This window comes from Pempheris klunzingeri, chromosome 18 (genome assembly GCF_042242105.1).
Source record: "Pempheris klunzingeri isolate RE-2024b chromosome 18, fPemKlu1.hap1, whole genome shotgun sequence".
NCBI classification, from domain to species: Eukaryota; Metazoa; Chordata; class Actinopteri; order Acropomatiformes; family Pempheridae; genus Pempheris; species Pempheris klunzingeri.
Window position 1 is genome coordinate 12,975,885 of NC_092029.1, and position 21,954 is coordinate 12,997,838.

The 21,954-nt window shown below is 44.1% G+C and overlaps 1 protein-coding gene across 2 annotated transcripts in view; it reads right to left on the reverse strand.

The window, feature by feature from the left end:
- The window catches only part of foxo3b (forkhead box O3b), a 43,337-nt gene extending 23,091 nt beyond the window's left edge, over positions 1 to 20,246 (reverse strand). The window contains exons 1-2 of one of the 2 annotated variants that reach the window (XM_070849656.1): positions 20,044 to 20,246; positions 18,952 to 19,541 (exon numbers count right to left, since the gene is read on the reverse strand). In XM_070849656.1, the coding sequence (XP_070705757.1) occupies positions 18,952 to 19,509 (558 nt within the window). In that variant the 5' untranslated portion in view covers positions 19,510 to 19,541; positions 20,044 to 20,246. Of the gene's footprint in view, positions 1 to 18,951; positions 19,680 to 20,043 lie in introns of both variants that reach the window. The other variant, XM_070849655.1, reaches the window with a different exon arrangement.
- Positions 20,247 to 21,954: the final 1,708 nt, after the last annotated feature.

Consider the following 21,954-nt stretch of genomic DNA (forward strand, 5'->3'; position numbering starts at 1 on the left):
CACACACACACACACACACACACACACACACACACACACACACACACACACACGCTCATAGTAATGAAAGGCTTGCTTGTGAATGCTAGTCACGCAACAAGTTCACACTGCTTTGGACAACGAGTCAATAAGGAAGTAAAATTAAGAAAGAGGGTGCAAGAGGGGATGACATGGACAAAAAATAATCAAGGAATGGAAAAAAATGATTGGCAGCACAGAACATAGTGCAGCCTGTACAGGGAAAGTGGTTTCAGGTGTCAGAAATGCAATGTCAGAGTAAAATACAACTTGTGACTTTTACCCCTCTGAACTCACATGCTGACCTCGCCCCAGTCACTACAGCGTGGCACAAGCAATCAGCAGCCGCTGGCCTCAAACTGACTGAAATAACCAGAGGAAAAGGGAAGTGGTGGTGTTACATTAGTTTGTCGGTCTGTCGTTCGCTTGTCTGGTCACGAGATTGAGGTGGAAGAAAGAGCTGAACTGGCTGCAGCTGTGCTCCTGTGTTGTAACACAATAAACTCCAGTTTTTCTGAGCTGGATGACGTCCGTGTGTCTTGCAGTCTGTGAAATCACGAAATGAAACATTTTTGTTGTGGATGGTGTTCGTCTGTGCTGCATTGTCTTCAGTGTGCCGCAAAATGATCAGGGTTTGTTTTAGTTTCGTGGTGTGGTCACAGTCTATATATATATTATATACATTGTGTGGGTGTGTGTGTGTGTGTGGGGGGGGGGGTGTTATGTAACTGTTGCTATATACTGAACTGTATCCTCTAAAGAAGTATGCACAAATTAAAGGAATAGTCAGACATTTTAGGGAAACTGGTATTTACTCTCTTGTAGAGAGTTAGATGAGAAGATTGATATCACTCTCATATCTGTTCAATATGAAGCTAGAGCCAGTAGCCATTTAGCTTAACATAAAGACTGGAAACAGGGGGACCTTACCTCTGGAGAGATCATGGTTACCTGTTTCCCCCTATTTCCTGTCTTTATGTTAACCTGAGCTAACTGGCTGCTGGCTCAAATGTCAAGTCAAATGTCAGAAACCAGGGGTTTGACTACATTCAAAGTCCTCACAAATAGAGTGATATAGACGTGGCTGCGTTTCCAGGTATACTGATTTGTCAAGTGATGACATCACTGGACTGACCGGTATGGCAATACTTGATGGCACCAAAGCCGACTGTGCGTTCCGTCGTCTGCATGATCAGGCTCTGACTAAGCTTGTCCACTGTATGTCTGTGTGTATGTGAGTGTGTATGCATGTGCATCTTTTGTTGTTTTTAGCTTAGTTTTCCCAGAGTGCCCTGGAGTAAAAAGCCTGCCATCCGTCTGGTGCACTATTCCACACTAAGTGGGTCAGTGGCTGGCTGAGTAAGAGGGTAAAGTCAGGCTATAGTCACCCAATGTGTGTGTGTGTGCATGTGTGTGTGCATGATTGTGGGTGGGTGGGGAACAGTCGCCTACATCCCCCATAATAAGTTCAAAGCTAGGGCAGAGTGAGACGAAGACAGAGACAAGAGAGACGAGATTTAAAAAAGGAAATAGAGAAACCCAGACAGGCAGGAATGTACTTTACCTCTTGTGGGAAGGGCTACATCTAAAACGCAACGAGTACTACTGTACGAAATGATGGGTTCCTAATAAAAGAAAACGAAGGCGGGTGTAAAAGGGCGAGATGTGTAGACAGAGAGACAGACAGACAGACATAGAAAGGGAGGGCTGAAGAGAACACAAACTGCTGCGGGGTGCTTTTAATGTGAAGTATACAGACAGACATGGCTGCAGAGGGAGTAGTAAAGTGAGGTGTACAAGACTTTATTTTGTCTGCTTTTCACAGTCTGCTTGTCTGGGTTAGACTACTATGGGCAACGCCTAGGGACCACCACTTACTGGGGGTGCTTGAGTATGCGTGTGTGTGTGTGTGTGTTTCTGTGTCTGTGTGGGAGCACTTAGGGGTAGAGTAAGCACTGTGGAAGAATTTGGGTTAGCGTGAATTATTCACTGGTGTAGCCGAGTACAGAAGCGCCGTGCAGGCTTCTCCTCGGGCGGCACACTCACTTTAAAAACTGGAATAGGACGTGTGGGGTAGCTGTGCGTATCAATGGGTTTACTGTGTCCACAAAGTCACATCCCGGCAGATATCCAAACGATCCTCTATCTAAGTCATTTGTGGTCAGTGGCTCCGTGAGGACTCCCTGTGATCAGCGTCTGAGTGAGGAGCCAGTGGCTGGGAAACCTACAGCGTAAACTGGGTAACATGAAAGGTTTGAAATAGTAGACAATCAAATCAGCGTTCCAGTCTCTTTCCCCTTTTCCTTCTTTCATGTCACAGTTTATTCTTGATAACTCTATCCTCCCTTTCCCTCTCAAACAAACAGAGAGAAAATAAATACCCTGTGCTGCTATATTCGCCATTAGTTGTCTGTTTGGATAGTGTGTGTGTGTGTGTGTGTGTGTGTGTTTGACTGACTAACACACTGTACTATTGCACTGTTGAATGCAACAGGGCACCCCATGTTAAACCATTCCCTCCCCCCACCTATGCTCCTCTGCCCTCTTCCTTCTCCTCCCCCTCGCTGCTTCAACTTCCCTTCCTCTTTTAACCTCCCTGCTTTATTCCCCCTTCCCTCTCTTGCCTCAAGTCTCTCTGGGTTTGAAAGTTGGAACGTGGCCAATTAACACAACAGCCGGTTCACCAAACCGAGGTGGTGGAGGAGGGGAACAGAGAGAGAGAGAAGGCTCACATCGCTACACACTGACCTACATACACTTCCACCCAGCTGATTGAATCTTACGTTGAGGCCTGCGGCCAATCACAAGTGGGGGTGGAGTGCCAGCCAGCCAATGGCATCGACTGCTCTCCGCGGAGCTCTTGCACTGTCTCCATACAGTTTTCAGTAATCATACAAGAGCAGAGAGAATGAGAGAGACAGAGAAAGAAAGGGTGAGCTTGACAGATGAGAGTTACAGAAAATGAGCAAAAGAAAGACAGAAGGGGCTGAGACGGAGAGACAAAAAATAGAAAGGCAAAGTGTGGAAACAGATAAAAATAAACGGTTGTTCCTTCCTCATTTGCTCTCAGCATCAGTGTCTTGTGGCGCTACAACTGCAGACAGATGAAGGCTAATACTGGCTAATGTTAAAGAGTGGATTAGTGCCCCATATTTGTCCTTGCTCCTTTCCCGGCCCGAGGCCCTGGCTAGCCTTTTCTGAGCCTGAGCAGTCTGTGCTCCACCTCCTCTCTCTAAAACAGTCCCTTATCATCATCAAGAGCCACTCATGAATATCAAAAGTGGCAGAAATTGTTGCTGTGTTTCCTGAACACCTCATGACTCAAGTCTCTGGTGGTCTGCATGTTTTTACTTGAACTTGAACTTATTTTTCTTGACCTGTTTTGTATGAAAGTCAGCCTGAACCTAAAATACATGTTAAAAATGCTGAATTCCCCAACAGTTGACTTTTTGAGGCTTTGTGGTTTTCACTCACTACCAGTTAAATGACCTGCGTTATCCATTTTTAGCAGTTATCCACCTCATGATTACTCATACAGAAGCTGCTAAACCTCATAATCCCACGATAAAGCTGGGAGCTGTTGTTGCATTAGAATTTCCGTTATTATCTGTATGTCGTTGTTATTCTTAAAAAGGTAAAAATAAATGTGGACTTTGTGCCAGATAAAAAAAAAAAATCAACAAAATTGTACAAGATTTACTGTACAGTTTATGTCTGAGAGTGACGAGAGAAGCACTGAGCTCATCTACACACAGCCTGAAGACAGCGACGCTGAGATATCTCTCAAACACACTCGCACCAAACAACACACAACGTGCACTTGCACACAAACACACACCTTTGACAGCATGATGCCACTGCAGAGAGGATGAGGGCATCCCTGGCAACAAGCGAAATGGAAAGTTCAACCTGCAGCCAACTAACTGCAGGCTCTAAGACAAAACCTTACGTAAGTGTTTATATTTACATCCAACATAGACAGTGCAGTCCTAGTCTATCCTATGTGCCATTGTTTTGCTGTGGCCGCAAAAAACGGGAAGGAAGGAAATGGATTCTGAAAAGCAAGACAATAAAAAAGCGAGGAAAAGCAAACTGAAGAAAAAAGAGGGGGCAGAGAGGCAGCGTGAGGCCCACTAACCCATATTTAAAGAGATGGAGGCTTATACAGCTCCCACAACAGAGCAAACACTCTGGAAATGATGGATTATGGGAAGGAGAGGAAAGACAAAAAGCTATAATATGGCACCCAAGAACAAGATGGGATTTGAATCATTGGGTGTGTGTGTTTAAACACACGTAAACAGGCACACACGTGCATGATAAAGTTACACCACATATAGGCAGTTACATATAGGCACATGCAAAAACGTTCTCACACACCAGATCTGTATCTGGTTCACACATCCTAGTGCACACACACACACACACACACACACTGTACATTAATCAGACTAAAAGCCTTTCAACCACACAGTGATGTCACTGCACAGCGATAATCCATCCCAGAGGATACAGTGGTCAGCACAGGTCTGTCTCACACTGGAGGTCCATACATGGCGTCCACCCCCCCTCCAACAACTGAGCCAATCAGGGGTGATGGGTTTTCATGAATAATGCACACATTGACTCAAGTGCTCATATGAAAATGGATTCCTGACCAATATTGACCCGTCTACTTGAAATGAAAAAAAAAAAGAAAGAAAGAAACGAGCAGCACTCAACTCGCTGAAGTCTTTCCAGAGTGAGGTGTCCAGGATAATTATACTGTATTGTGAAAATGAGAGGGGTGGAGGGCTGTTGTGACCCTCCAGTCTGAACGCTGCAATATTACAGATCCCTGTCATGGTGAGACAAGAGGGTGGGACCATACTAGGGCATGTTAACAGTGTTCACATGGAGTGTCTGTCACTCATCTACGTAGCTGACTTTTTGCTTGGCCTTCATATGAGGCGATTTGGAACAGATGACACTTAATGTGAACCTCAAACATACCCCCACCTTAACAGAGGATACTAAGAAGTTATCACATCCTGCAAATAAGAATAGCAGGGTCTGATGTCAGCTCATTGCGATATATTGGTATCAGTGTATATGTCTAAGTATCACAAAATTGCAGTACAGAATTGCCCAACAAGGTTTGAGGTAATATAGATTACATAGTTTGTCCACCTATATGATGTATGAGTTATAAATGAAAAGAGAGTATGCATGAACTTGTCTCTTTCAGCTGCAGGTGTATAGTATTGTAATATTGACAATAATAAGGCAGAACGAGTAGAGAGAAGGTGACCTGCTTAAAATGCAAGATGTCCTCTGGCTACAACACATCCTGTTCCACTGAGGCTCTTCTTGTTGGAAAAGTTGGTAATGTCTTTTGTCTACGATGGATATTCCACTGCATGACTATTAAAACACACAACTCAAAATTATCAGCACTAATGCTTTGACTCTGAGGGGCCAGCATCAACATTTCTAATTTTCCATGCATACCTCAAATAAATGAAATATTCTCTGCATCCAAAAAAACGTGTCCTGTTATCAACAGGATTAAGTTGAAATACACCACTAGAAGACTAAAGGCTCTCTGAGACATGAGGTATGTCAACAAAAGCTATTGTTTAAAACTGTGTCAAAGTTTCTCTGGGAAGTTTTTTTTTTTCCCATTAATCATCTTTGGTTACAGTCACCTGCAGTTTGTAGAGTCTTTTACATAGACGTTAACAGTGTAACAGGGTGGGACTGCACATACTGTCTGCTTGTTTGACTTTCCAGCCAGATCACATGAGCTCCAACACTGTACGTAACCCCCCCCCACCCCCCCACCACCACCACCACCAATATGCTGAGGGAATGACAGAAGAAATGGAGGGAGGTAGAGGAATGGGAGAAGAATGCAGAAGGCGGAGGCCCACTTTCTTTTTCTCAACTCTGTTGCTTTAAGTCCCATCACGTCACGGTGACCTGAAGGCTTCCTCCAGAAAGGAAAGCAGGAGAGAAAGTTGGCTGTGCAGGGAAAGTGAGGATCTCTCTGGGGGAAAATGTACAACAACAGCTGAGGCCAGGGCTTTCCCCTGCATTAGCCCAGCCCCCCCCCCCCTGTGTATAGTACTACACACACACGTGCCTATATATTCATAGTGAACACAAAGCCTTCACTATACCAGGGCTCCTCCGCATTCAAATTCCTGGAGCAGAGCATGGAAATAAGAAATGTGCACTAGAGAATGTCTCCATGGCATTGTGGGTGCTGTTTACAGACTGTATTACTACAGTTTTATGTGTGTAAATGCATGTTACATATATGTATGCTGGTGTATGCTTGTTTCTCTCCAAAAGTACATGCGTGTTCATTTGTGTATCCAGTATTCTGTCCTTGCCATGAAGCCATTTTGAGACCCTCCAGGTCTTGAGGTCAGAGTCTCTGGGTATCGGTTACTCTCCTCAGCAGCACAGAGGGACTAAGTGATTGATGGACAGATGGCTCACTGGTTGGGATGAAGGTCGCCGTGGGAACAGAGTGATGAGCTACAAGTTGAGAGGAATCGCACATGCATGCACCCATAATGCCTACAAACACAGCACCACACGCGGTGCAAAGAAGGGTTTAGGGAGACTGTGTGTGTGTGTTTTTATGTGTGTAAGACAGAGAGGAAGGCTCTGTGTCTGGGTAGAGCAGTGCCCAATGTGCCTTGGGGCTTTGGAGAGATTTCATGCCCCCATAAGCAATGAAACGCACAGACCCAGACACACACACACACACACACACACACATACACACACACAACTGGGCATTCTCTCTGCCCAGCTACCCGCATCAGATAAAAAAAAAAAGCATGGCACGTGGTGAGAGACGGATAGGGACAGAAGAACAAAGATAAGCAAAGACAGAAATCTGCTATAACATGCATTCACTAATGGTTGCAGCAGAGTTCTCCAACTATTCATACTGCATTTTCCTTTCAATGTTATTGGCTAAGGAGTGCATATTCAGCTTTCCTGAATCAACATGAAACAATATTTTTTTCTGAGAAAGAAAGGTAGTCAAACAGCAGCCTAAAATCATACACACACCGTCTGTCCTTAGGGGCAACCATAGTGTAAAAATGGACAGCAGGGGTGCATGTGGTTCTTTTTATACTCATCTGCAAAGACAGACAAGTTAGCACAAGTTTGTGGGTGAATATGGACATCTTCAAGTTCTAAATCCATGGATCCTTGCGGCCGCATGGATGTGGAGAGTATGATTGAGATCACATTAATAACAGTAATGGTTCCTAAGCTTAATAAAGCTCTCAAAGGACATAAAAACAAAAAAACGCACTCCAGTGCCTTGTTGATGGATATTTCCCCCAGTAGCTGTTGAGTTTTTCTCCTTTATACTGAGCTAGTCCAAAGATTTGACCTGGTGACCTTGGTCGCATTACCTTAGTGTACCACCTATGTTTTAGACCTGGACATCAAATGCAACACTCTCATGTTGAATTTCAGCAGAGCAAAATATGTGGGAGAAGGTGGAAGAGGTTCATAGCTTTCAGCAATCAGCTGCCCAATGTCAAACTGAGACTGTAGGTTTGTGGGTGAGAGGTCCAGCAGAAACCTTTCTCTGTGTTATTACTGGGCCAGCAGTCAGGTTCCGACCTTTCCCTTCGTCAGCTTAAGGTAGATATGCCCCTGCCCACGACCCCAGAGTCACATTTCACTAACTCCACAGTCTTAACCTCAGCCTTAACAGAGCTGAATTCATTTACAAGATTCTTTTGTCAGCTCTGCAGCTCTCAGATCTTTCACCAATAAAACAAACTTGTCCAAAAATTGTTTGGCCAAAGGTCAAGTCAGCTTGTGCACGGTCAGCAAAACCATAGGGGCATGCTTATTAGATTGATCCATATCTACTGCTGCTGTTGCACTCTGCAGGCGTATCTGTCGACCCTTATCAACCCCCCCCCACTCTCTCTTATAAAACCCAGGTGTGCAAACACAAAGGTTTACCTAGGCCTCATAAATGATAACAGATAAGACGAGAGGAGGGGAGAAATGAAAAGGAAGGAGGCCCAGCTCCTCAGATCCACTGTGACCTCCTAATCTGACTTGTGACTTTGCCTTTTTTTTACATCCCAATATGACAACGGGCAGCAAAACTGGAAGTTCTTGCACAGATACCAGGTAATTTATTGCCTGATCCTCTCATAAGTTGAAGATATGATTACCGTCACAGGAACCCAATCAGATAAAAGTGGTGACTGCCATCTGGTATCTAATTTGTAATAGGTAGGTCAGGCTGAAAGGGAGGACTCAAGTCATCAGCTAGTTCTCAGCACGAAATGTTGACCTGATGATGGTGCTATGAAATCTTGGTGGATCACCAAAGTGATTAAAATTCGTCCTGTGGTTAACATGAATGTGTGTACCAAATTTCATGACAATTCATCCAACAGCGGATGTGGCATTTCACTCGAAACCACAATGTCAACTTCATGGTTACGCTAGGGGAAAAAAAAAATTGTATCAATCTGTCAAGTAGATGTTGAGATATTTCACAGGATAAGTGAAAAGTATGAGAAGTGTATAAGCGAACTAAAAGATGAGAGATGACGAGTGGATGCAACAGATCTGACATTCAGCTTTCAGCTTGCAGTGCAGATGGATTCCAGCTTTTTAAAGAGCGACGTGAGAAAGAAAAATTGTCCAACTGAATTCCTATCTCTCGCGTGTTTTCTCTGTGTAGTTAGCCTCTCGTGCAAGCAGTGTAAGAAAAACAGGGAAACCTCTGACATTTTCACATTTGATACATGCGGAAAGCATAAATTACACAAAACAAACAAAAAGGGAATTTTCTCGTTTGTTCATGCATGCATCTGAACATGTTTAAAGCTTTTACATGAACACAGAGATGAGCACATGAAGACACACGCTCTTTGATGTAACTTCAGCTGCTGCTGTTAGCCTTGTCTCTCTCAGTGCTCGGTGGATAGGAGAGGTTCAACAATGGCTCGCCTTCATCCAACAGTCACCCGCCTCCACACACACATACACACACACACACAAATGCTCACATGCACAGACATACACATAATCTCTGAAGTCCAGGGCCATAGCTGTGACTTCATGAAGAGTGGGATTAGTGCTCAGAGGCTGGTGTGTGTGGGACCTTGAGGCCGACTAACACAATGGACTGACGACCGCCAGCTACAAGCAAACATCTGCACAGGCCTTGGAAGGCCAACACACACGCACACACGTGCACACACACACAGAAAAATCACCACTGGGACATTATGGGAACTATTATCAGATGCCCAGAAAGAACTGAAAACATCATTCCCTTGTTTTAATGATGCATGGAGGGTGTGGAACATTGGAGCCCAGCATATGTACAGCAACACATTGAGCTGTGTAATTCATACCAGAAACTGACACGCTTTGCATGTGTGACTCTGACCTATAGGATTTCACAGAGACAAGAGAATCCTGTGTGTTCAGATAGATAGCTTGTGGGTTGAACAGGTGGCAGGCAGGCTGGCTGCTTGATGGCACTCTCAGTCTTTGCTTATCAAATCTGGGAGTGCCATCTCTGTGGTTGGAGAGAGCTTCCACCCCTAACTCTGAGTCTACAGATTATACACAAGTGCACATTGGCTTTTTGCATGACAGAATATACTATTTGAATGAGGTTAAAATCTATGAACACTTGTTGATTTCTGCCTTTCTTTGTGTTATGTGATAGCAAAACTAAGAACTTCAGGCTTAGAATTATTGCTTGGAGAACAAAAGCAATTTCATTAACAGTTTTAAGTATTTTTTTAATGTCACCTTGGAGTCTGGGAAACGCATTTTAACTGATTAATCGATAATGTAATAAATAATTGTAGGTTTCAGTCCTAAATTCGGCATTCGCCTATTTTAGTGAGATCTTTGAGCAGTCATGATTTTAAACTACATTTCCCAGAGATCACCTGTCAATCAAGCAGTATTTCCCAGTGATGACATGCATGTTTTTTTGTTTGCCATAATGGCCATCACCTCTCATGTTCACTCCCAAATTCTTTCTGTGTACCCAAACATCCTCCTGTGTGACAGAAACATGAAATGCACCACTTCCTGTGTGGACGGACCTGACATTAGGGGTGTAGAGCGGCAACTTTAAAAGCTTTTACGATTTGGGGCCGTCCTGATGACCAAAAGGTCAAGACGCTAGCCACATGACCTCAGTGTTGCATGTTGTGCCCGCCTCTCTCATCCCATGTCTTTAAAAACACAGCCATCACAACAGAGATGGGGGTGAACAGTAGGAGGAAAGCAGATAATCTTGGGTTTAAGAGCAAGTCAGAGTAAGACTTGTGAAAGTGATTTTTTCCCATGATAATGCAGCAGCACATCACTTTCACCCCCACCCCGCGTTCGCCACCTCCTTTCTTTTTCTGTCTCCCTCCTCTGACACAGAAAGCTTTGTTGTAGTCAATTAAATGTTAATCAGGAACAGTAGCTCAGCCCATCCTTTGCAGACTCAGTGATGCCAGATAGGTGGAGTGGTGTAATTGAAAGAGACAGGCTCAGAAGAAAACAAATTAAAGTTTAAAAGCCAAGAGTCAGATTGGCGAGCCAAATTCAGAGATGATCACTTCAAATCAGCCAGGCGCAGATGACTGTTGACAGAGTTTAGATGATGATGGGGAACTGAGAAAGAGATACTCAGACCTTCACCTGCTACTCCTTCCCCAAAGATACACAAAAACATACAATTTATGTGTATCAAAAAAATACACACTATCAATGGCTTATGAAAATATGGCTGGGTGTGTGTGTGGTATGATGGTGTGTGTGGTGGTGGAGAGAGTCAATTACAGCGGAGGAGGCGGCCGAGAGGCAAGGGGCCCACTTCAGCAATGTGGTTATCGGAGAAACTGAGAAGACTGCACATACCTCCCATTCTGGCCTTGCTTGACTGTGTGTGTGTGTGTGTGTGTGTGTTCAGTGGGTCATTCTGTTATCAGCTGTCACCCAAACTGTGAGTCGTCCCCCCACCTGCTTGACAAGTTATCAGTTGCTATGGAGACAAACATGTAACAACCACCCTCCCTTGCCCTGTTGACACAATTATGCATGCCTTCCTGCATGCACATGTATGAACACACACACACACACACACACACACACACACACACACACACACACACACACACAGCAGCTTAGGGGGCAGCAGTCATTTGGATAGTCATTAACTGTATACCCCTTAAGACTCTCCTTTTCTGCCCTGTGAGACTTCCTGTGCTCCACTGCCCTTTTCCTGTATGATATAAACAAAAAATTCCTTTACTGTATTCGAGGCCACTGTTTTGTTTGCTGCATCAATGCATCAACATTTTAAATGCAAACAGTTAGAGGAGGAAAGAGACGGAGAAGATGGGGGGGAATGTAGATGACACAATTGATGTTGATGAGGTGTGTTTTTATTGTCCCACCTGAAAGACAAACACTGAATTGCATGTTTACTTAAAGGAGTAGTTTGACATTTTGGGACATGTGCTTGTTTAGTTTTCTTGCAGAGGGTTACATGAGAAGATTGACACCAGTGTCACGTCTTAATGGTAAATATGAGCTGTTTTATAAAGTGAACTATAAGATTCTGGCACCCATGATCAAATAAATTGTCCTGTACATAACCTGTAAAATCACAACTTATCTTAACTTAACTTGACTTATCTTATCTTTGGACAGAGCCAGGCTAGCTGTTTCCACTATTTATGCTAAGCTAAACTAACTTACTGCTGGCTCTAGCTACATGTTGACAGTGCATATAACAGAGCGTCATCTATCTTCTCATTCAATTCTTGGCAAGCAAGCAAATAAGCATATTTCTAAAAATTGTCAAAAGGATGCATCCAGTATAATGCCCAGCCAATTCAATTTCACCTAAATATAAACATGTGGAAAGTGGTCATGCATACTTGTTTAATAAAAACTGATTCTTTTTTTAGCACAGCTGCTTGATATATACCTGAGACAGAAATACTGAACCACTACTTCTGCAAACACTGTGTGCAGAAGTGTGAGTGTAAGTGTGTTTTTGTCCAGCAGCACTTTTGTTTTGCATATGTATATTTGCACAGGTATCTCATTTAGACAGTCCAAACGGGACTAAGGGTGAGGTGTAATTGCTGGTGTACGAGATGTTTTATTTATCTTTCCAGATGCAGACGAAATGTCTTGGAGTGACATGTCCATTGCACGATTTTCTAGTCAGACTGGTGTTTCTGTGTGCTCTCTGACATAACAAAAACTTTTCTGTGCCTTATAATTTACTGATCCTGCTAGAGAAATTTGGTCTTTGCTTAACCTTTCTCTGGAAAGGTCAAAGGTCAGAGTCAAATACAGAGCTGGAGGGAATTAAATGACTAGTTTTTAAGGACACTAGCACAGGCAAAGGTTAAACCCTTGTGCTCCAGCTAAAGACTAGTCTGTAACCACTAGACAAATAGGCATCAGCTCTACCACACTGAGCTGGTATGTTGTATGTTTGTACTAGATGTTAAAAAGAGACCTCTACTTCCTGTATATCCCCTGTCTGTTGTTTGCTTCATTACAATGCATTTCTTTCCTTCCAACCAGTATTTCCATTCATCAGCTCTTGATGAACTCTTGCAACTTCAGCCGTGTGCTTTGCTATAGTTATCAGACTGGAACACTAGTTTCTTGCACCAACAGTTAGAAAAGATCAGTGTAATCTGATGTTGTATAAACCGCTGAGCAATTGTTTTGTGTGAGGCTGCTTTGATAGCAGGATCAGAAATGTTGGTGATTCAACTGGCCCTGGAAAAATACTGAAACATGATCTTCTAGCTCTAGTTTTGTACAGCAAGGAACAAGTTTAAAGTAATTTTCTCAGAAATGTGATGACTTATAATCAGGTGAGCTCCTGAAAATTACAGCATCAGTATAACCAGTCTTTTACTATCTAACTACTATCTGCTTAATAAATATGAAGTTATAGTCAGCAGCCAGTTAGCTTAGCTTAGCCCAAAGACTGAAAAACAGGGGGAAACAGCTAGCCTGGCTCTGTCTAAAGATAACGAAATCTGCCTGCCAGCACCTCTAAAGTTAACTAATTGGGACATTATGTGTTGTTTGTTTAACCCTGCGCAAAAAGTGTAAAAATGATGGTTTTGCAGTTTTACAAGGGCACTGACTTTTGAACAGAATGGTTTCCTCTTGCATCCAGTGTTTGTGCTAAGCTAAGCTAACTGGCTGCGAGCTGTGGCATAGAAAGCAAAGAGGCATATTTTCCCAAATTTGGAATTGTTCCTTTAACTTACTGTATGTTCTGCAAGAACTCACAACTGGCAAAATGCCTGTTTAATCCCAGCCCCCACCTTTAGCATGTAATCAGCGTGTGTTTGTATGTTAGATGCAATCAAGGACTGGGCCTGTGCAGGCAGCTGGTTTCTCTTTTGCTGTGTCCGTGTCTGTTCAACACATTCAGACACACACAAAAGCCACAACATATAAATCCTGTGAGCTGTCTGCCCTGAACTATCATCGTCATGTAGAGCAATTTTAAGACTGTCTAAAATCTGCCTCGAACTCTGGGATTTCTGCACACATCTCAGCACAGCTGGCCCACATCGAGGTTTTAAGACTATTCATTTCTTTTACAACCGGCATACTTTCACAGCAACAACAACAGTGTGGCCATAATGTCTCAAGTGTCTCAAAAGATGCTGCAGAGTTGCCATGATGGCCAGAAAAAGACAAGAAGGAGTCGAGGGAGTGTGGTGTGAAACAAGCAGAGGCCCAAGATTTATCTCCATTCATTAGAGGCCACAGTGGATTTCAAGAGTTGTGCTTGAGAGGAGCAGTGGCGAGCTACAGGGGAACTGCTTGTTTTTGCTCACCACAGTGTTTTACATCCAGACAAATGAGAGAGCTGGCAGGAAAATAATGAGGGATGGCATGAGAGAAAGAGAACGGAGTGAAAAAAAAGGAGCTTGAGCGATGAAAGAGAGACAGAAACTGTGAAAGAGGGTTAGCCTATAGCCAAGAACAGGCTCTTAAAAATTAATACAGTGATCTGAATTCATCCCGCGTGCACTGAATAATTGAGAAGTGTCTTTGAGGAGAGCAGATCGAGCGGAGTGTGACATGGTTGGGATGGTGAGGACGCAAAAATCAAAATGACGAGAAACGCAATGAGAGAGACAAAAATCTGCTCTTCTTTCTTTCTTTCTTTCTTTCTTGCAAATACACAGGAGACTTAAAAACAGAGAAGTATGAAGCCTCATTCTAACTTATGGCACGAAAGCAATGAATTTTCCCTAAATGTTGAACTCTTCCTTTAAGGGAAGTTGTAGTGCTACAGCACATAATCACATGTTCTTCCAACAGTATAACAACAGTTTGGTGAAGACCCTGTCCTGTTTCAACATGGCAAAGCCCACCTGCACAAAGAGAGGTTCATGCAGAAATGGTTTTCTACGTTAGATGTGAGGGAACATGGCCTGAACCCCACCCAACATCTTTGGGATCAACCGGAGGCCTGATTGTAAGCCAGACATTATCACCCAAAACCATGGCTGACCTCAATAAAGCTCTTGTGGCTGAATGGAAGCAGATCCATGCAGCCAGGTTCTCAAGCCACAGCCTTCAAAGAAGAGTGGAGGCTTTTAAAGCAGCAGATTATTATAAATGACTTCGGATTTAGATGTTCAACAGTCACGTATAGGTGTAACGCTCATGTGTCTGCATAGTTTGGGGTAATTTTCAGATGTAAAATGTTGCAGCAAAACTCCTCAGGCGTCATAAAAAATGTGTCCATTGATTGGAAATGGAACCAGAACAGGGCCTTGGGGTTTTCCTCCATGCAGAGGTTGACTGCTCAGGGTGACACTATTCAGACTTGGAGGGGTGTCTGGAGCTGGTGGGTTCCCATAACCCGTCGCCCCTTTAGCCTCACACACCCACAAACCCCTCCATTGGGAATCACAGCCAGAGGGCAGTTGTAATACACCAATTTAGAGCAAAGCTTGTTAATTTACTCCTTCAGCTCCCCCTCCCTTCTCCTCCCTCTACTGTCTTCACACCCCCCCCGACCCCCTCCTTTCCTCTTTTTTATTGCCTTTTTGCTTCAGTTCCCCCAGCTTGGCACAGTGCCAGATCCATCTGAGAGGCCTCCAAATTGTATTCTGAGTACCTGAGTACACACACACACACACACACACACACACACACACACACACACACACACACACACACACACACACACACACACACACACACACACACACACACACACACACACACACACACACACACACACACACAAACAAATTCACATGGACATACCCTGCTTCCCATCGAACCTTTTTTCTTCAGCATTATAAGAATTTCCATAGTATCCAGTCATCTCATATAGATCTCAGATAATGTTTACAAGTTTAAATTCCAGCCACTAGTAGCCATGTATTGCAGGAATATTGATGACTGGCACCCGCGACCTTATCACCCTCATAAGGCTCACCCCCATTCTGCATTGATGGACAGCCAATGAAAGGATTAATGTCGCTTTCTTTTTTTTTGGCAGCCCCTTTCCTTTTGTAACCCCCATCCTGCTCTGATAGGAACAATAAATAATTTCAGCCCCAAAGAATCAACACATAAGCCATTAAAATGATAATCAACATGCCCGGCGGGTTTGTGAGGGTCTGTTCTCCGTACGCCTCCAGACAAAGTCAGATGGGGCAATGTACCGTTGCAGCCTCTTTGTATGTGTGTGTTTGTGAAGGGTGGATGAACCTCTGCTTTTTGGTCTCTTTGTAAAGTGGCAGATCAAATGAGAAAGGTGTATTTAACACTTGTGGTTATGACTCACTGGTTCGTGGTTTGAGCTGAGCAGTCTCATTTAAGGTGACAAGGCTTTAATGGTGACATGTATGCCTACTTACATTCATGGAACATACAGTTCTTTCTGCCTCAGATGAAGTTGACAGCTTGTGTTCTCGTGTGTGTTTCTAAACCTGCTATACATTCCCACACAGACAGACATGCTCAGACATATACTGTGTGTGTTTGTGTGTGTGTGCATTTATGCGGAGTGCCACTGTGACATAACTAGGTCTTGGCTTGTGATGGGCAGCTGCTAGGAACAGGGAGCCTGTTACAGCAGGGTTAAGTAACACTAGAGCACAAGGTTCACTGCAGCCAGGAATACTTACAGACACACACACACACACACACACACACACACACAAATACACGCCGGTGCACCTAATCTTTCGATTATGCAAAGACACGCAGGTGAAAGACACACACACACACACACACACACACACTGAGAGTGTTACAGGCGTGTTTACAGGTGCTATTTTGAGATGTGGCCCGTCACTCCCCCACCATACCAAAGCTTCTCTTAGCACACATTTCAGCAGCACCAGGCCTGAGCTTCAGACAGGACTCCCTGGTGGAAAATGCTAACACAGGCTGTGTTGGTGTGAAGTGTGGGGCTAAAAAAAGGCTCCAATATTTAAGCTGGCAAGCTTTCAATTTCATTTTTATTTTATTTATAATGACTGCCTTATCTCAGAATGTATCACTAAAAAGATTTGTTTATTTATTTTTCTTACCCAAATACAGGGTTTCCTTCAGGAAGGTGTTGAGGACATAAACCACCCATATCTGGACAAATGTTGTATTTCATAAAAGTATATTACTTTATACAATGTTAACAGAGCGCTGGTCTTTCTTCTAGGCAAGGTAGCCCACCTTTGCTCTAAAACATGGCTGGAGGCCCTGCAGTGCTGATAAATACATGTGTTTCAACACCAATACGAATCAATTTTTTTTGACACCTTATTTCTTACTTTCCATTTCACAAAAGCTGCATTCTCCATGGTGTAAAAGTAAGTAAATGACCAAACATTGTGTTATTATTAAAAGCTTGTGCAGTCGCTTTTCTTAGTTAAAGACAATCTCAGGTGATAAAAGATTTCCTAATGTTATGCTTGACTGTCTAACCTACTTTTAGCAGGGCTAATGGTTAACTGACAAAGATATGAAACAGAATGACATAAGTGGGAACCTGGGAGAGAAACCCAGGGGGATTACTAGGATTTGCTCAGCAAATCTCCTCAACAAAGGTGCCCTGACAGCATGAAACTGTAGGTGTTCAAACTGGGCTCTGTGTGGAGGTGAAACCTAAGAGTCACTGAGAGTGAAACGGAGAGTGAAAGGGCTCTGAAAAAGACCCTGTACAGAGGCAGTCCTCTGAACACCTGGCTCTGCGGGCCGTTTTTGGTTTCATGGGCTTTTCACTAAAACCTAACTGCAGCTTGTGGCGTGCTCAGGCTTTAATGCTGGGGAACCTGCTTGTCAGTTTGGAGCTGCAGAGACCCATCACCCTAAAGAAAAGTCTCTCTAAATACTGATCTTAACTGCACTTCACTGGAGATACTGTATGTTGCCACAACTCTGGCTTTACAGGGGAAACAACTGGAGTCTGTTTTGAAAAGAGTCTCTCATAAGAAAACTAAAAAAGGCAGAGAGTGTGAGCTGCAGCCGAGATTTATTGACAGACCGTGTGTAACACTAAACCACCGACAGACTGGCCCTCATGCCCGAAATTCCAGGAGTAACAGCCCTGCATGGTGACGGTGAACTCGGCCTTGACTTAGTGGTGCTACACACACAACCTCCCTCTTTGCTCTTCACTGAAGCATATCGCATAGCAAAACTTGAGAAGCCCTGAAAATATGGCCTATAGGCTCCACGCCCCCACGGGACTGGTCCTCCCGCCTCTGATGGGTGTTAATGTCTGTGCTCTGACCTTCTACGCCCACCGTCGCCTCCCCTCTTTTTATTTCCACGGGTCCCATATGCGTTTTGGGTGACCAGATAACTGCCTTTAAGAAGAAAAAAAAAAGCTCACCTAAACTCTAGGCAGCCCAGTAGTTATGTAATTCCCCATGGCAGGATCAGCAGCCCTGGCAGTTCCACACCTGACCCAAGAGACTGACAGATCCCTGCCAAGGTTTACATAACAAATGGCAAACAGGGCAATGCCACTTTGGTTACAGTAGCATGACAGAAATTTTGCCCCTTAAATATAAAAGTGTAAAACATGAGGTGGCAAAACCATAATGTCACTATAATCTCACTGTTCATATCTAGAAAGAGACTAGATGACTGTAGGTGTACCACATGGATGTTTCATAGTGGATGTTCTGCCTTTAGCAGAGGTCCTCTCAGGGCTCACACTGTTCCACACAGCATTAGTTTGTTTACATGCACTCCTTGTCCTATTACTGGATTAGCTGCTGTTCAGTAAACTGTCTTATGTAATTGTATCATTCTCTGAGGTCTTAAACGGGGTTGCATCACTCAAAATAGGCTACTGTGTTTCCAGACAAACCGGTTACAACGTTTGTGTTTGCTCTAATTCCAGCCATGTGACTGTGAGTGGGGCCTCAGAGGAATATTATGCACATAACTCATCAGAAACGTCCAATAGAAGGGACAAAGGACACGCATCTGATGCTGTCTCAGTCAAAGCTGCACAACCTCATTTGTCAATTAAATGTCTGGGAATAAGTACAAGACATCACGTTTTTTGGTCAATTTAAAAGATAATTATGAGTAGGTCACCAAACCCCACGCTGCTTAAAGAGATTAATGATCTCAAATGCCTTCCTGATGTGATTTTTTTTTCTCATTTGCTCGACGTTTTCTGACTGATCTGTAATTTCCGTTAGAATGATAATGAGAGGTATAATGACTGCCAGACTTTCCAAATAGACGCTCTTAAAAACACGACTGCGCTGGCACAATTGTGTGCGTGCCCGTGTGCCTGTGTGTGCGCGTCAGTGGGTTTACAAACCACATGCTTTTTTGTTTTTGTTTTGATGGAGGAAGGAGGGGGGCTGGGTGGGTGAGTGGGACGACTCTTACCTTCCATCCTGCAGAGCTGTTGCTGTCGCCTTTGTCTTTGAAGTAGGGGATGGATCTCACCATCCAGTCATAAATTTGGGACAGTGTCAGTCTCTTGTCCGGCGCGCTCTCAATGGCTTTGGTTATCAGGTCGGCGTAGGAGAGATTCCCCCAGGCGTTGCGGCGAGATGATGCTTTCCTCGGGGTCTGCTGTGCAGCCAGGCTGCTGGGGGTCAGCGCGCCAGAGGCGGCCGTGGGGGAGTGCGTGGAGAGCGGGGAGCCTCCGCTGTCCTGGCCGGGGGAGGAGAGCGCTCCATCGGCCACGGGGCTGTTGCTGCTGTGGTCCTCTGAGGCCACGCCAGAGCCGTTGACACTGATGGCCGTGGGGGTGGCACTATCCTCCTCATCGTCCTCTTCCTCGGGTATAATATCTGTGTCATGGCTCTCCGGTTTCACCGCGCTCGAGTCTGGTCGTGGCAGCGGCCAGGTGCAAGATCTGGGCCGCTTCTGGGGCTCGAAGTCCGGGTCGATGACCACGTCCAAGTCCGGGAGTGGGTCTGGGAGCGAAGCCTCAGCCATGATCCCCTGCCCCGGTCACAATCTCGCCCCCGCTGCCAGGCAATAAAGTTACAAGACAAGAAATGAAGAGCTGTCAAAGTCGCGTCCCATGAATGCGCGCTCCCGTCCTTTGTTGCTATTCCACACCAGCGAAGTCCCAACAGGGCCAAGAGCAACTTAGTTATTAACGCCTGTTGAGGACATAAAGGAAGAAAAAATCAACCCAACACATTCGGTTAGAGCCAAGTCAAAACACAGACTCACAGATACAACACGGCGGCTGACTGAGCAGCTTTAACCGATTTCTGTCAATGGAGCTACAATAAATGACTTCTTAGAAATAAAACAAAGATTTAAATGAAGCTATGCGCCTCTCCTCTCTGAGCCCCACTTCATTATAAAACACTACTTGCTCGTGAATTGAAGCTCTACACGAAATCCCGTCCTGGTGCAAGGGTCTGAATCCACCCACTGTGGATCCGTGGCTGAGGAGAAAGTGCTCAAACCTCATCTCTGTGGGAAATAAATCCGCTCGGAACACTTTAAATGAAATACCTTGCACGGCCAGTCACTTGCGCTCCGTGGTGCCAAAATGAAAATACCCAGAAGAGACTAGATCCCGGATTGTCCACGGCCACTTCCAGATGCCATCTTGACTCTCTCTTCTTTCACTCCTCAAGTGCGCCCTGCGATGTAAAGACTGATAGGATGTGTGCAGGGCAAGTCAGTGTCGATGTGGAATAAGACTGCCACCTCACTCCGGGTTACTACTGTATCTCGATTTGCTCTCCACACAGCGCTGCGTACACACACACACACACATACACACACACACAAATACACACACGCTCACATACACACACGCTCACACACAGACACGCGCATGCAAGTCGATCAAGGGCCAGCCCCCTGGATCCTGTGCATGGGATCGCCTTTTAAAGAGACACTGCAGTCCAACAGGACGGGGCTGTGTGTGTGTGTGTGCAGCGCAGGTGGAGGCCGGGACACGTCCTGACATGTTGGTCGGAGGCACAGAAATAGAAGGACAACACAAAGGAAACTTGTGAAGTCGATTGTATTAGTTTTGGCTTTTGGATTAATGTCATAGTCAGATAGTGTTGGCAAAGAGAGGTGTTTACATATCACACCTCTGGGTGCAGAATACAGCTTGGTGTACCTGCCACTACAGGTGTGCTGCAGGTTTATACTTTGCTAATTCTGTTTTTTTCATCTGTTGAGGGCTGCAACTAACGTTTATTTTCATTAGCAATTAATGTGTCAAGCATTTTCTTGATTAATCAATTGTTTGGACATAAATGATTAAAAAAAAAAAAAATCTCCATCATAGTTTAATCAGAGCCTAAGTTGTCATACATGAATAGCTTGTTTATCATTTAGTTTAATATCATAGAAGACAAAGAAAGCTCATTCTTGATGAACATTGGACATTTTTGCTGAGAAAAATACTCATAAGATTCACTGATCATCAAAACGGTGAGGATTTTCTGTCATACAACAAATCGTTTCACCTCCAAAGTACATTTTAACATTTAATTACAGTGCTGGGATATAAATTGTGCTTTCTAAAAGTACTACAGATACTACATCTGTAGTACAGATACTACATCTGTAGTATCTGTACTACAAAACTTTAAAGGAATAATGTGTACAATGTAATAGTGTTTTTCAATCAGTGGCGCCACCTCAGGATTTCAAGAAAACACCCTGAGGAGCATTTATGAGGTCCTTAGGATGTTTGAAACTACTCTAATATTACTCTGGTGTATAATATCACCTGACTTTTGGTCTATTTGTATTTAACTTGCAGTTTGTATGTTTATATGTTAATATGTACAAAAATAAGCGTTATATTCATGAAATTACAATGTGTTACTGATGTGATGGTTTTTCACAATAGAAACATAATTCTGATTTGATCTGTATCCATGTGTTTGTATCCACATCTCACATGGCAGCAGTGGCTGATGGCGCCTTTAATCAGCGAACTCGGGTTGTCAATCACGGCTGTCACGGCGCTGAGGCCACGCCCCCTTTCTGGAGCCCGGTCCGCCTCGTTCAGGATGACGTCATCCCGTTTATTAGCCATAGAGATAAGGGGAGAAATCCTAGATGGTCCTCCATCCTGTAAGTGATGCTCTGGACCCCCTCCTCCTCCTTGACTGGATCAAAACAGCCTCGTCCACTTCTCCTTTGTTCCATCGAGAGCTGCCTGACGTGCGAGGTGCGCGTCCAGCGGCGCGTGCTCGCGGTTTCTGTGCAGGAATGCGCGTTCACAGCTGACCATAACATGATATCACTTCAGTATTACTATATACTATGATTGCTATGCATTTATGGCGTGTATTTGGTACTTAGATGTATATATTCTTTTTGATTTGACATAACAGTAACATAATGTTATTTTAGGATATCATACTGTTTGCTTTGGGAAAGGGTAAGAATATT